General features: G+C 46.6%; 1 protein-coding gene and 1 long non-coding RNA gene across 3 annotated transcripts in view; both read right to left on the bottom strand.

Moving 5' to 3' along the window:
• Positions 1–300: 300 nt before the first annotated feature.
• On the bottom strand, positions 301–1,743 carry LOC120935257. Of its 2 annotated transcripts, none has more exons than XR_005748383.1 (3): positions 1,712–1,743; positions 604–717; positions 301–403 (listed from the first exon to the last, which is right to left on the bottom strand). It is a non-coding gene; the product is annotated as an uncharacterized LOC120935257 (long non-coding RNA). The 2 variants fall into 2 exon arrangements; XR_005748382.1 differs by lacking the exon at positions 1,712–1,743 and adding an exon at positions 1,651–1,704.
• Positions 1,744–7,826: 6,083 nt separating this feature from the next.
• Positions 7,827–12,247, bottom strand: part of LOC120935906 (oocyte zinc finger protein XlCOF7.1-like) — a gene marked incomplete at its 3' end in the record, with an annotated part of 27,463 nt that continues 23,042 nt past the window's right edge. The window contains exon 2 of the mRNA XM_040347937.1: positions 7,827–8,745. Within this exon, the coding sequence (XP_040203871.1) occupies positions 7,827–8,745 (919 nt within the window). The remainder of the gene's footprint in view (positions 8,746–12,247) is intronic.

Here is a 12,247-nt window from a genome sequence, read left to right as displayed (position 1 = left end):
GCCGAGGTCATGGAGCTTCGGACTGGGTCGCGGGAGCGCGACGCGGGCGCCTGCCCGATTTACACCTCTGGGCTTTATACAGTCACGTACAGGTACGTGATTGTGTCCAGTGGTGCCATTCTGCCAATGTATATCGTCGTTAGATGGTCCCTAAGTGGTTAGCATCAACTTTAGAATCTCTCAGGTCTCCACTCTGAACAAATAACAAAAATTGTAACAATGCAGATAACGTACTGGATGATGTCCCAGAATTCCCAGCACTGCTCACCTCTCCTGTCAGCAGCTCCATCATCTTCTTGGTGACTTCTAGAATCTTCTGCATGTTGTGTCTCTCAGGTTTTAGGGAGTCACATGGAGGCACTGTGATGGTCATATGGTCTCCAAACTTCGGTATAGAAAACCTCTGTATTGGGAAACCAATAGGAATGTCATTTTAGAATTTTAGAATCCTCCTCACCTCTCTGGTCAGGTCTGTGTTTTATTAATAGAGATAAGATTAATGCCATGTGACCTTCCAGAATCCTCCTCACCTCTCCGCTCAGGTCTGTGTTTTATTAATAGAGATAAGATTAATGCCATGTGACCTCCCAGAATCCTCCTCACCTCTCCGGTCAGCAGGTAGATGATCTCCAGGGTGAGGTGTAGTATCCTCTCAGTCATTTGACTCCGGTCCTCCTCCATCCTCATTGATGTGATCAGGTGATCTGTACAGGTTTTCTGTAGACAGAGAATTGTATTGGTTGTTCAATATTAGGATGGGAATATAAGGCGTTAATAGATATAATATAATCAATCTCTCCATTTTTCTGAGAGCAAGGGGGAGGTCAGAGGGGGTAGGAGGTCGGAGAGCAGGGAGGGATAGGAGGAGCGGCGGGGCTGCTGCATATAATATAATCAATCTCTCCATTTTTCTCCTGCAGCCTCTGAATACCTGTGGGAGGGAGAGGGTGCTCTCAGAGGCTGCAGGAGCAAAATACAGGGATTGATTTTTCTATATGCCTGCTCCTCCTATAAAGGGCACATGTGGAAGCTGCACTCACTCTCCCTCTGGTCCGACATCTCCCCCAGTTCCTCCCTTTTGATGGTTACAGGTCAGCTGAACTGCAGTTCTCACCCACCAGCCCAATGGCTGAAATTAACTGGCCGCAGAGAGACCAGGTGAGTGGCACAGGCTCAAGGAGCAGCCCAGTTGTCTTGAGCCCCAGAATGACATGCAGCCCCGATCTACTGGGCTTGTGCCCTATGGCCATTCTGGGCCTGAGTGTTTGTATTAAGATCGAAGTCTATGCTACAATGCACAAAGTATAAAGTCCCAAAACACCCCTCTCAAAATAAAAAGTTAACCAACTCTCTGTTTTTAGCGCAGTTTTTTATCATCTATAGGGGCTTCCCCTCAATTGTGAGCATGGGTATCAAAGAACGTTCAAATCTTGTACAATAGGACTATAGTATCAAGGAGGATAATAAACAGTAATTCCAGGACGGAGGGCTCAGCCTCTCTGAATAATATCTGCCCCTGTAGTGTCCTGTGACTACATATATAAAAAAAAATGACTAATAATGCTGATAAAAGACATCACAGTGACTATGGAGGAAGAGAACGGACATGACCGGGTTACTGGGTGTAAATAGAAAATAAGATCTTATTACCTCCCCAGCTGCCGATTCCAACAAGGTATCGGCTAGTCCTCACTACTTCCTCCCGACTCACCTCTCACCCGGAACTTCCTGTTGGTACCTGACATCACTTCCTGTCTTCCATAGAGACTTCTCTCTATGGTAGAAGTGAGAAGATCACCACCTTGTGAAGCTCAGAGGAACTACAGCTCAGAGAAACGTCTCGTAGTGTGACCACGGCCTTGTCCTGTGTGTGTATGTATTGTATATCCTTATAGATGGGTCATCTCCACTCCCACCAAGGGGGAGGGAAATATATTACTGCCTAGTCTGGCCTTTCTCAGCCAGGGTTCCTCCAAAGGGTTCTAGGGGTTCCTTGAACAATGGACAATTTCTGTCTCTCAGTAAAAACTGACATCAATGATCTGTAAGGAGGTCAGTCTTCCCACTGATGACATATAAGAGGGTCCTTCTCCCATTGGTCACCAACTACACTGACCACTGATATAAGGAGAAATTCCATCCAAACCGTGAGATTGGTCAGAGACTAATTGGTATTATTCTGGGCATTGCCAGACTAGGTCTTGGTGACAGAGTGAAGGGTGATGCTGCTCATACTATATGTGACCCTCATCTACATCATGGACATCTTCTTCAGCTTCTTAGTAAATCGGATGGAAATTTTCACAATCCTATAGAAGAGGTTGGGGGTCCTGAGTAGTCATAGAAAGGCCCAGCACCCCAATAGTAGAGGAAGAGGTGGTCTGGTGACATGGAGAAGAAGACTCCGGTCAGTCTCTGGATCTCCATCATTGGAAACATGGTGAGACAACAAATACAGCGGGATGGTGGAGGAGATGTTGGTGTCGGTGTGGAAATGGACAGAACACGGGATAATGACACTGAAAGAACAATACGGCTTCATTCTACGATATGTCAAGGAGAGAACCGTACAGGAGAGACTTTTCTAATTAATGTCAGTAGAAGACCCTGATCACTGTATATGATATACTCCTGACCTCTGTATATGATATACTCCTGACCTCTGTATATGATATACTCCTGACCCCTGTATATGATATACTCCTGACCTCTGTATATGATATACTCCTGACCTCTGCGTATATGATATACTCCTGACCTCTGCGTATATGATATACTCCTGACCTCTGTAATGTATATGACATAGAAATGGTTGGGGACTTTGAATGAGGCATATAGACTGCCGCACCAGCACATGCCTCCACATGCCTCCATCCCCGATATACTCCGGACCTCTGTATATGATATACTCCTGACCACTGTATATGATATATTCCTGACCCCTGCACTCTAGGCCCATTATTCAGAGTTACCTTTAACCTGATGACCTGTGAAATCTTTTAACCACTTCCCACCCGTCCTATAGCAAAATGATGGCCTGGAAGTGGTTCAGTTATCCTGACTGGGTGTCATATGATGTCCAGCAGGATAAGCCTCGATCACGTGCCCTATGGGGGCGCGCAGCATGGCAATCGCTATTGTTGTGTGTCAGTCTGACATACCGCAACACCGATCTCGATAAAAAGTTTCTGATAGAGGCTCTTTACCACGTGATCAGCTGTGTCCAATCACGGCTGATCACAGTGTATACAGGAAGAGACATTTATCAACATTTCCTCACTCGCATCTGACAGAAGCGAGTAGAGGAGAGCCACCACCAGCCACCACTGCATACCAGTATAGATCCTAACACATTACCCAGTCCATACCAGTATAGATCCTAACACATTACCCCCAGTCCATACCAGTATAGATCCTAACACATTACCCAGCCCATACCATTATAAACCCTACCACATCACCCAGTCCATACCAGTATAGATCCCAACACATTACCCAGTCCATACCAGTATAGATCCCAACACATTACCCAGTCCATACCAGTATAGATCCCAACACATTACCCAGTCCATACCAGTATAGATCCCAACATATTACCCAGTCCATACCAGTATAGATCCCAACACATTGCCCAGTCCATACCAGTATAGATCCCAACACAATGCCCAGTCCATACCAGTATAGATCCCAACACATTACCCAGTCCATACCAGTATAGATCCCAACACATTACCCAGTCCATACCAGTATAGATCCCAACATATTACCCAGTCCATACCAGTATAGATCCCAACACATTGCCCAGTCCATACCAGTATAGATCCCAACACAATGCCCAGTCCATACCAGTATAGATCCCAACACATTACCCAGTCCATACCAGTATAGATCCCAACACATTGCCCAGTCCATACCAGTATACATATCCAACATATTTTTCCCTGTTGAGATCTGATGTGTTTTCAAAGTGTTCCATTCATTTTATTGAGCAGTGTATATATGTTGTAAACACCTATAAGAGCCCAGGAGTCGGTGCAAAGTAATTTTTCTGGTGAAATAAAAGGTTTGTTTTCCTGGAGTCCGTGTCCGGAGTCCATTCCTGATTTCCCAGAACTCAAAAAGCCATTTTGCTGCAACATTTATCTCGGTGCATTGGCCAGGAAACCAGGTGTGGCAGGTGGCATTCCACCAGACCCACAGTGACTGGCCTGCTGGAGACAGCCTCTTGAGTTGCCGCGTTGTCTCTGGCGCCCCCCCCCCCACAGACCAATTGTCTGGGAGACCACGCTACATCTCAATGGTCTGTTCCAGGATCACCCTGTCTCGAATCGGACTCGGGAACCAAACAATTGGAGCTCCAACGTCAGGAACAGGTGAGATCTCTGCTTTTTGATTTGGGATATCTGTCAGGTGGGGCCTCTCAATGATATTTGAGGGAAGGAGAGCCTGATCATCTCCTGAGGAAAACCCATTGGAAGGTTGCGCTTCTCGGGCAGAACTCAGTCAGTAACAATTGGACATGTTGGGTATCATTTTACTCGGCGTAACATTATCTTTCACAATATTAAAAAAAATTGGGCTAACTTTACTGTTGTCTTATTTTTTTTTTTGAAAAAGTAAATTTCTTCCAAAAAAAGTGTGCTTGTAAGACCGCTGTGCAAATACGGTGTGACAGAAAGTATCGCAATGACCGCCATTTTATTCTCTAGGGTGTTAGAAAAAACATATATATATATATATAAAGTACCATAGTGCTCTCTGCTTCTGAATTTATTATAAAAGCCCCCCCCCCCCCTAAAAAGTTACACTTACAATAAAAACAGCAAGTATCAGATCACCAGCTCACTCACCGCCGATCGACATTCACATTAGATTTTATTAATGATTGATTGTAATATGTTTATAAAGTGATATAAGCTCATGAAATATGGGAGGGGTAACTCGGCTCGTTGGTCTAGGGGTACGATTCTCGCTCGGGGTGCGAGAGGTCCCGTGTTCAAATCCTGGACAAGCCGTAGTTTTATATATTATTATTATTTTTTAGGATCGGTGTACAATTGATTTTTCATATATGTGATTTAGCCCTCAAAATTTCCACTCGCCTGCTAGCATTTGGCGAGTGGATTTAAGCTGGGGGCGAGTGATAACAGTTCTGCATGACCAACAGTCCAATCTGTGCCTACACTTAGAGCCATGCTGCGATTTGCGGCTGAAGAGGAAAGGTGCGTGCCCAGGAAATGTAGTCGGGTGAGCCGCACACATGCAGAGCAGTACACAGGTGCTCTCCTTACAATTCTCGTTAAGCCATGGGACCTGATAGTATGACCTCTCTGAGCCTGGCTTCCCAACCTGACCAATGTAGCTGGAGAGCAGAGAGCAGGAAGGAACAAGTGAGCTGGAGGATTGCGATTATCACCACTCTGGGTGTCCCAGGTAGGCAGTGCAGCACAGTGCTCACCAAGAGTTGCCCTGACAAGAGAGCGGCAGTATGCTGTGCGGTGTCAGTGTGCGCTGTGTTGTGGTGTCAATGGCTATGCAGGTGTGTGAATCTCGGTGCTGGATTGTACTCCCTCCCGCTGTGCTGCAGCTCCTCTCCTCACTGCCCGACAATGAAAGGGGGAAGTGGGGACATGCAAGTGTGGAGCCACACACAGGGGCTCCTGATTATGAGAGTGGGTAAAATAGGAGAGGGAGAGAGAGAGGAGGATGGATGGGGGTTGCAGAGGAGACAGCAAGAGAATGGGGGAAAAAACCTGGTTCTAGAGAGAAGGCAGAGGAGGAGGAGGGAGTCTTGTACATAAGAAGAGGGAGAGCAATATTTGCAGAAGTAAAAAAGTCCATGTCCCTCTGGTTTGCCCCAGTTCCATGTTCCTCTGGTTTGCCCCAGTGCCATGTCCCTCTGGTTTGCCCCAGTGCCATGTCCCTCTGGTTTGCCCCAGTGCCCTGTCCTTCTTCTGGTCTGCCTCAGTGCCCTGTCCCTCTGGTCTGCCTCAGTGCCCTGTCCCATTGTGTTAAAGTTGTTGTTGGTAATATTTAATTGTGTAACTTGATTCGGCATAAAACATTTAACAGTGTCATTCCAAGAGATAATCTACAAGGGTGTTTTTAGGGGCGGAATTAGGGGCGGGGCAGTGTATGGGTTAGGTGAGGCAACTGGTGGCGAGTAATACTTGAGGCCTGGCTAGAAGCTCAGGGCTTGAAATTTTGAGCCCTGTGTGATTGATTCATACATATTTATGTTTTCTATAATCATTTTTAATGAATGGACAACGAGGTCCTAATAAAGATAGAATTTGTCCCGGTAGATAAAGATATACATAGGAACATCTTTTCATTTTATTTTAGACTTGTTTTTTTATTGTATGTATATGGCGATACATCGCACACTCATGTGGAGATTAGATTGTAACGGGACATTACCACGGAGCTCAGCGGTGTGATCGAGTGAGAGCGCCCTGCTGGTTTGCAGATTCGGGTGACACGCTCTCCAGCTCTATGAATGTCAGCTCTGTAGTCACAGGAAGAGGGCGTGTCCTCACAGACTGTGGTGATGCCTGAAGGGTTGCCTAGGCAACAGGCAGGTATATAAGGTTTCACCTCATTTGACCCACCCATCTACTGACGAAGGCCAATGAGAGGCCGACACTCGTTTAGAAGAGAGGAGCCCTATCTGTGACGTCAGGCGAAGCGCCGTGGGTCTAGATCGGCGGTGAATGAGCTGGTGATTTGATACTTGCTGTTTTTATTGTTATTTCCTGTAAGTGTAACTTTTTAGGGAACTCTCACTATGTCTAAGCACTAGTTTCAGTGCGAAACGCATCAGCAGTCGGATTTTATTTTGCTGTGACTTGTAGTGCTGTCCTTCTTTTAATAAAGGCGACAATTTGTTCAGAGTGCGGCTGTCCAGAGACAAGTTTTGTTCCTGTGTAACTTTTGGGGGGGGGGGGCTTTTATAATAAATTCAGAAGCAGAGAGCACTATGGTACTTGTGTTTTTTCTTTCATGTCCTTCCCCCCGGGATATAGAAGTGGAATTGATTATTAATAAGTGAATGGAGGAAGGTGGTGTTTAGAGACAATTGATACGTTGATTCCCCACCCAATTACTACCATTGGTAAAGTGGAGAGATCGTGATCGGACACGAGGAGTGATCTGTCTATGAGTTTTATACTCACCCTTGAGGTGAGCATGCATTTTAGCAGGTGGGGGTGCGCACTGAATATTGGATCCATTTAAATCGGATTTTTCACAGCGGTGACAGCTTTGGAAACCTCCATATGAACTGTTTTTTTATCATTTATTTATTTTTTCATAAATAGTTTTATGGAATGTATAATTATTTGTTTCTATAAGATTTATAGATACGCAGCGCTGCACTATTTTCACACAATTAATACGCAGCTTCTACTTTTCAGAGGTGCGATATCCTTCTCTGTACAATCCGTGTTTTATTGATTGCATGGAATATTGGAATTTTCTGAGATTGTGGATTTGGGGTTTTCATGAGCTGGAAGCCACAATCATCACAATGATGACAAATCACGGCTTGAACCCTCTTGCTTTGCATGTAATGAGTCTCTCTCATATATTCGTCTCGCCTTTTAAGTTGCATTAGTGAAATAAATGAACTTTTGCACCATATTCAAATTTTTCGAGTTTCACCCGTAAATAAGAGTGTGCTTCTTCCCCACATGTCCAGCAACATTCACATACAAGACATTTCCCGCACTCACTAATACACCTCGAGGGGTTGTGTGGGACCCCTGATGTACAGGAAGACAGGACTTCAGTGAGGAACATTTCCCTCACTCAGGACAGGAATACGGCTCCCCCGTGTGCAATCTCTGATGTGTGGAAAGATTGGACTTCACTGAAAAACATTTCCCGCACTCAGAACAGGAAAAAGGCTTTTCCCCCGTGTGTGATCTCTGATGTTTGGAAAGATGGGACTTGTCTATAAAACATTTCCCGCACTCAGAACAGGAAAAAGGCTTCTCCCCCGTGTGTGATCTCTGATGTGTGGAAAGATGGGACTTCTGTAAAAAACATTTCCCGCACTCAGAACAGGAATATGGCTTTTCCCCCGTGTGTAATCTCTGATGTTGGGAAAGATGGGACTTGTCTGAAAAACATTTCCCACACTCAGAACAGGAAAAAGGCTTCTCCCCCGTGTGTGATCTCTGATGTGTGGAAAGATGGGACTTCTGTGAAAAACATTTTCCGCACTCAGAACAGGAAAAAGGCCTCTGCCCCGTGTGTGATCTCTGATGTTTGGAAAGATGGGACTTGTCTGAAAAACATTTCCCGCACTCAGAACAGGAAAAAGGCTTCTCCCCCGTGTGCAATCTCTGATGTGTGGAAAGACTGGACTTCTGTGAAAAACATTTTCCGCACTCAGGACAGGAATACGGCTTCTCACCCGTGTGAAATTTCTGATGTTTGTAAAGACTGGACGTCTGTGAAAAACATTTCCCACACTCAGAACAGGAAAAAGGCTTCTCACCTGTGTGAGATCTCTGATGTTTGGAAAGACTGGACTTCTGTGAAAAACATTTTCCGCACTCAGAACAGGAAAAAGGCCTCTGCCCCGTGTGAGATCTCTGATGTGTGGAAAGACTGGACTTCTGTGAAAAACATTTCCCGCACTCAGAACAGGAAAAAGGCTTCTCACCCGTGTGAGATCTCTGATGTTTGGAAAGACTGGACTTCTCTGAAAAACATTTCCCGCACTCAGGACATGGAAACCTCTTATGTGTTGGAAAGACAGCACCGTCCCGCACAGTCTGAGGTTCCTCAGGATAAGAGGAATACGATGGTCCGGCACTGTCCCGCACAGTCTGAGGTTCCTCAGGATAAGAGGAATACGATGGTCCGGCACCGTCCCGCACAGTCTGAGGTTCCTCAGGATAAAAGGAATACGATGGTCCGGCACCATCCCGCACAGTCTGAGGTTCCTCAGGATAAGAGGAATACGATGGTCGGGCACCATCCCGCACAGTCTGAGGTTCCTCAGGATAAGAGGAATACAATGGTCCGGCACCGTCCCGCACAGTCTGAGGTTCCTCAGGATAAGAGGAATACGATGGTCCGGCACCGTCCCGCACAGTCTGGGGTTCCTCAGGATAAGAGGAATACGATGGTCCGGCACTGTCCCGCACAGTCTGAGCTTCCTCAGGATAAGAGGAATACGATGGTCCGGCACCGTCCCGCACAGTCTGAGGTTCCTCAGGATAAGAGGAATACGATGGTCCGGCACCGTCCCGCACAGTCTGAGGTTCCTCACGATAAGAGGAATATGATGGTCCATCTACACTGTGTGGTGCCGGATGGACATTTGAGGTAGTCGGGTTTTCTCCTGGACTATACTGTGTGATGTCCTCATCTTCTACTTTACAGTCTGGAGACAAAGTGAGACAATCCTCTGAGGTTTTCCTCATCTCCCGTCCATCTACTAAAATAGAAATACAAAGATTATTACTAGACATGAGCTGATTGGTTCCCCTAACCCAGTACTCCGCCCACATCAGGCAGCTTTGTCTCTGAGGATCTTACAATTCCCCCCTCAAGGTAACTAGTAAATGGGTCCTCTGATCTCCTACCAGATCATTTCTTTATTCATGGACCTTAGTCAGAGAGTGAGGAAACAACAAGAACTGTCTTTTATAGGAGTGACAGTGATGAGGGGATTATAGGACGAGGGTCAGGATAATGTAATGTACAACATAGAGAATATAGTGCAGGGGTCAGGAGTATGTAATGTACAACATAGAGTATATAGTGCAGGGGTCAGGAGTATGTAATGTACAACATAGAGTATATAGTGCAGGGGTCAGGAGTATGTAACGTACAACATAGAGAATTTAGTGCAGGGGTCAGGAGTATGTAATGTACAACATAGAGAATTTAGTGCAGGGGTCAGGAGTATGTAATGTACAACATAGAGAATATAGTGCAGGGGTCAGGAGTATGTAATGAACATGTAGCACCCTGGTGTTTAGGAAGGGTGGCTAATAAATTGAGTTCACCAGGTGGTAGTTATCCTTGCTTATTGTTAGGAGATCTACTGATTCCTCTCTAACTTTGGATGGCTGCACCTTTTCTCTTCTGTCACTAGGTGGCACTAGATAGACAAGGGTGTAGCAAGGTCGGATTATGAATAGATGGGGTGTCTCAACCAATTTGCAGGGGTTTCTTTGGTCCCTTGGCCTGCTGGGAGAGCCTATTTATTTGGGGTGAGTCAGGTGATCGGGGTTCTGTGCCACCTGGACGGCTGTCTGGGTGGACGTGTGTTATGTCGCCCGGGTTCTTAGGCCAGAAGCCTGAGGCCTATCCAGGAGCAAGAGAAGCAGCGCAGGGTTGGGACTGCAGGATTGGATTCCAACTGAGAGTAAAGATTCAGCCGAACGAGGAACCAGTTGTGGTCGGAGGTGGAGGGGAAGCTGTCGCCACTAAGGGACCATCCACCTTGTTACCGGAGACTACAGTTAGTAAGCTGGAGCCAGTACCAGAGCAATCTTCTCACCAGGCTGGGACAGTGAAGAAGTGGGAAAGCTTCAGCAGGTGCCAAGCCAGGGGCCCAGCAGGATAGCGGGGGTGACGCTTGAGGAGCGTCAGTAAGTGCCAAACCATGGGCCCAGCAGGATAGCGGGGGTGACGATTGAGGAATATACAGCAGGTTAGCTGTAGAAGAGCTCAGGAGATTCAGTGGCCACTGAATCTGGAAGTTCAGTGAGTAGGGAGGAGCCTAACACCTCCCGGTTCGGTTTGCGGCAGAACAAGCGAATGGACAGAAAGTTTGTGCGAACATTCGAACACCGTTAAAGGTTATGGGGCCCGAACGTGAAAAATCAAAAGTGCCCGCAGGCTCTATATACTCTGAACAGCAGTATACAGGTGGTCCCCGGGTACAAAGAAGACAGGGACTGGAGGTTTGTTCTTAAGTTGAATCTGTTTGTAATTTGGAACTGGTACATTTTGTAAGTGTAGCTCCATCCAAAAAATCTTTTTTAAAGCCTTTTGGAAAACATAGGGAAGGGTTATCACCCCTGTAACATTTGTTTTGCTGTCTGTGCCCCGTGTTCAGAAGATTTCACCTCACTTTCTGTCACAATGACAATTGGATTTAGAACATTTGGGGTTATTAGGGAAACAAGGATTGGTGATAAAGCATCAGTGGAGAGGAGACACCTTTTTCCCATATTAACTCTAAGGCCGGGTACTCACGAGCAAACATGTACGGTGAAACCGGTCCGTCGGACCGTTTTCACCGTACATGCCTGCCAGAGGGCTTCTGTACGATGGTTGTACTAACCATCGTACAGAAGTCCGCGCGTAAAAACACTACGCGGGGCGTGTCCGCGTCGTCCCCGCGACGACGTGGGCGGGCCTGCCATTTAAAGGCTTCCACGCATGCGTCGAAGTCATTCGACGCATGCGAGGGACGGCGGGCGCTCGGACATGTACGGTAGGTCTGTACTGACGACCGTACATGTCCGAGCGGGCAGGATTCCAGCGGACGGTTTTAAAACACGTCCAGGAATATTTGCCCGCTGGGAAAAGGCCCGGCGGGCAAATGTTTGCTGGAATTCGGCCCGCTCGCGCCTACACACGACCGAACATGTATGCTGAAACTGGCCCGCGGACCAGTTTCAGCATACATGTTTGGTCGTGTGTACGGGGCCTTACAGGAGAGAATTTCCCTTCCTAGGGGTAGATTTCCTCTCACTTCCTGTTGTCTCCCTCCGTTTGTAAGTAGGAGTTGTTTGTAAGTCGGATGTATGAAAGTAGGGGAAAATTGGGCCTTAGGTATTGGTGGTACCAGAACACTGTAGGCCCTCACCGTTACTCTTGGTGGGTGCAGGAACGGGCCCTGCTGTGAAATATTACAATTTTTGATCTAATTAACAGGGGCATGTGAACAGGGGCAGAAAAATTGGGCCTTAGGCGGTGGTGGTAGTGCCCTGAAACAAAAATATTCTTAGAAGCTATCAACATGAACATTGAGGAGGAATAGGATAGTCACTCAGCATAATAGGATAGTCACTCAGCATAGGCAGTCTTCAAGGGATCCCACATCCATAGAAAAATCAATTGGTTACATCAGCATCAGGTGCTTGGTAGCTGGTGATCCAAGACTGATTCATTTTTATGAAGGTGAGCTGATCAACAGAGTCTGTGGACAGGCGCACTCTGATCGGTTACAAAGCCTCCAGCAGCACTGAATGTGCGTTGGATGCAGGACAGACCA

The sequence above is a fragment of the Rana temporaria genome, chromosome 4, assembly GCF_905171775.1.
Source record: "Rana temporaria chromosome 4, aRanTem1.1, whole genome shotgun sequence".
Taxonomy (NCBI): Eukaryota; Metazoa; Chordata; class Amphibia; order Anura; family Ranidae; genus Rana; species Rana temporaria.
Note: the sequence above shows the minus strand (reverse complement) of the source record. Positions and strands in the feature narration are given on the sequence as shown.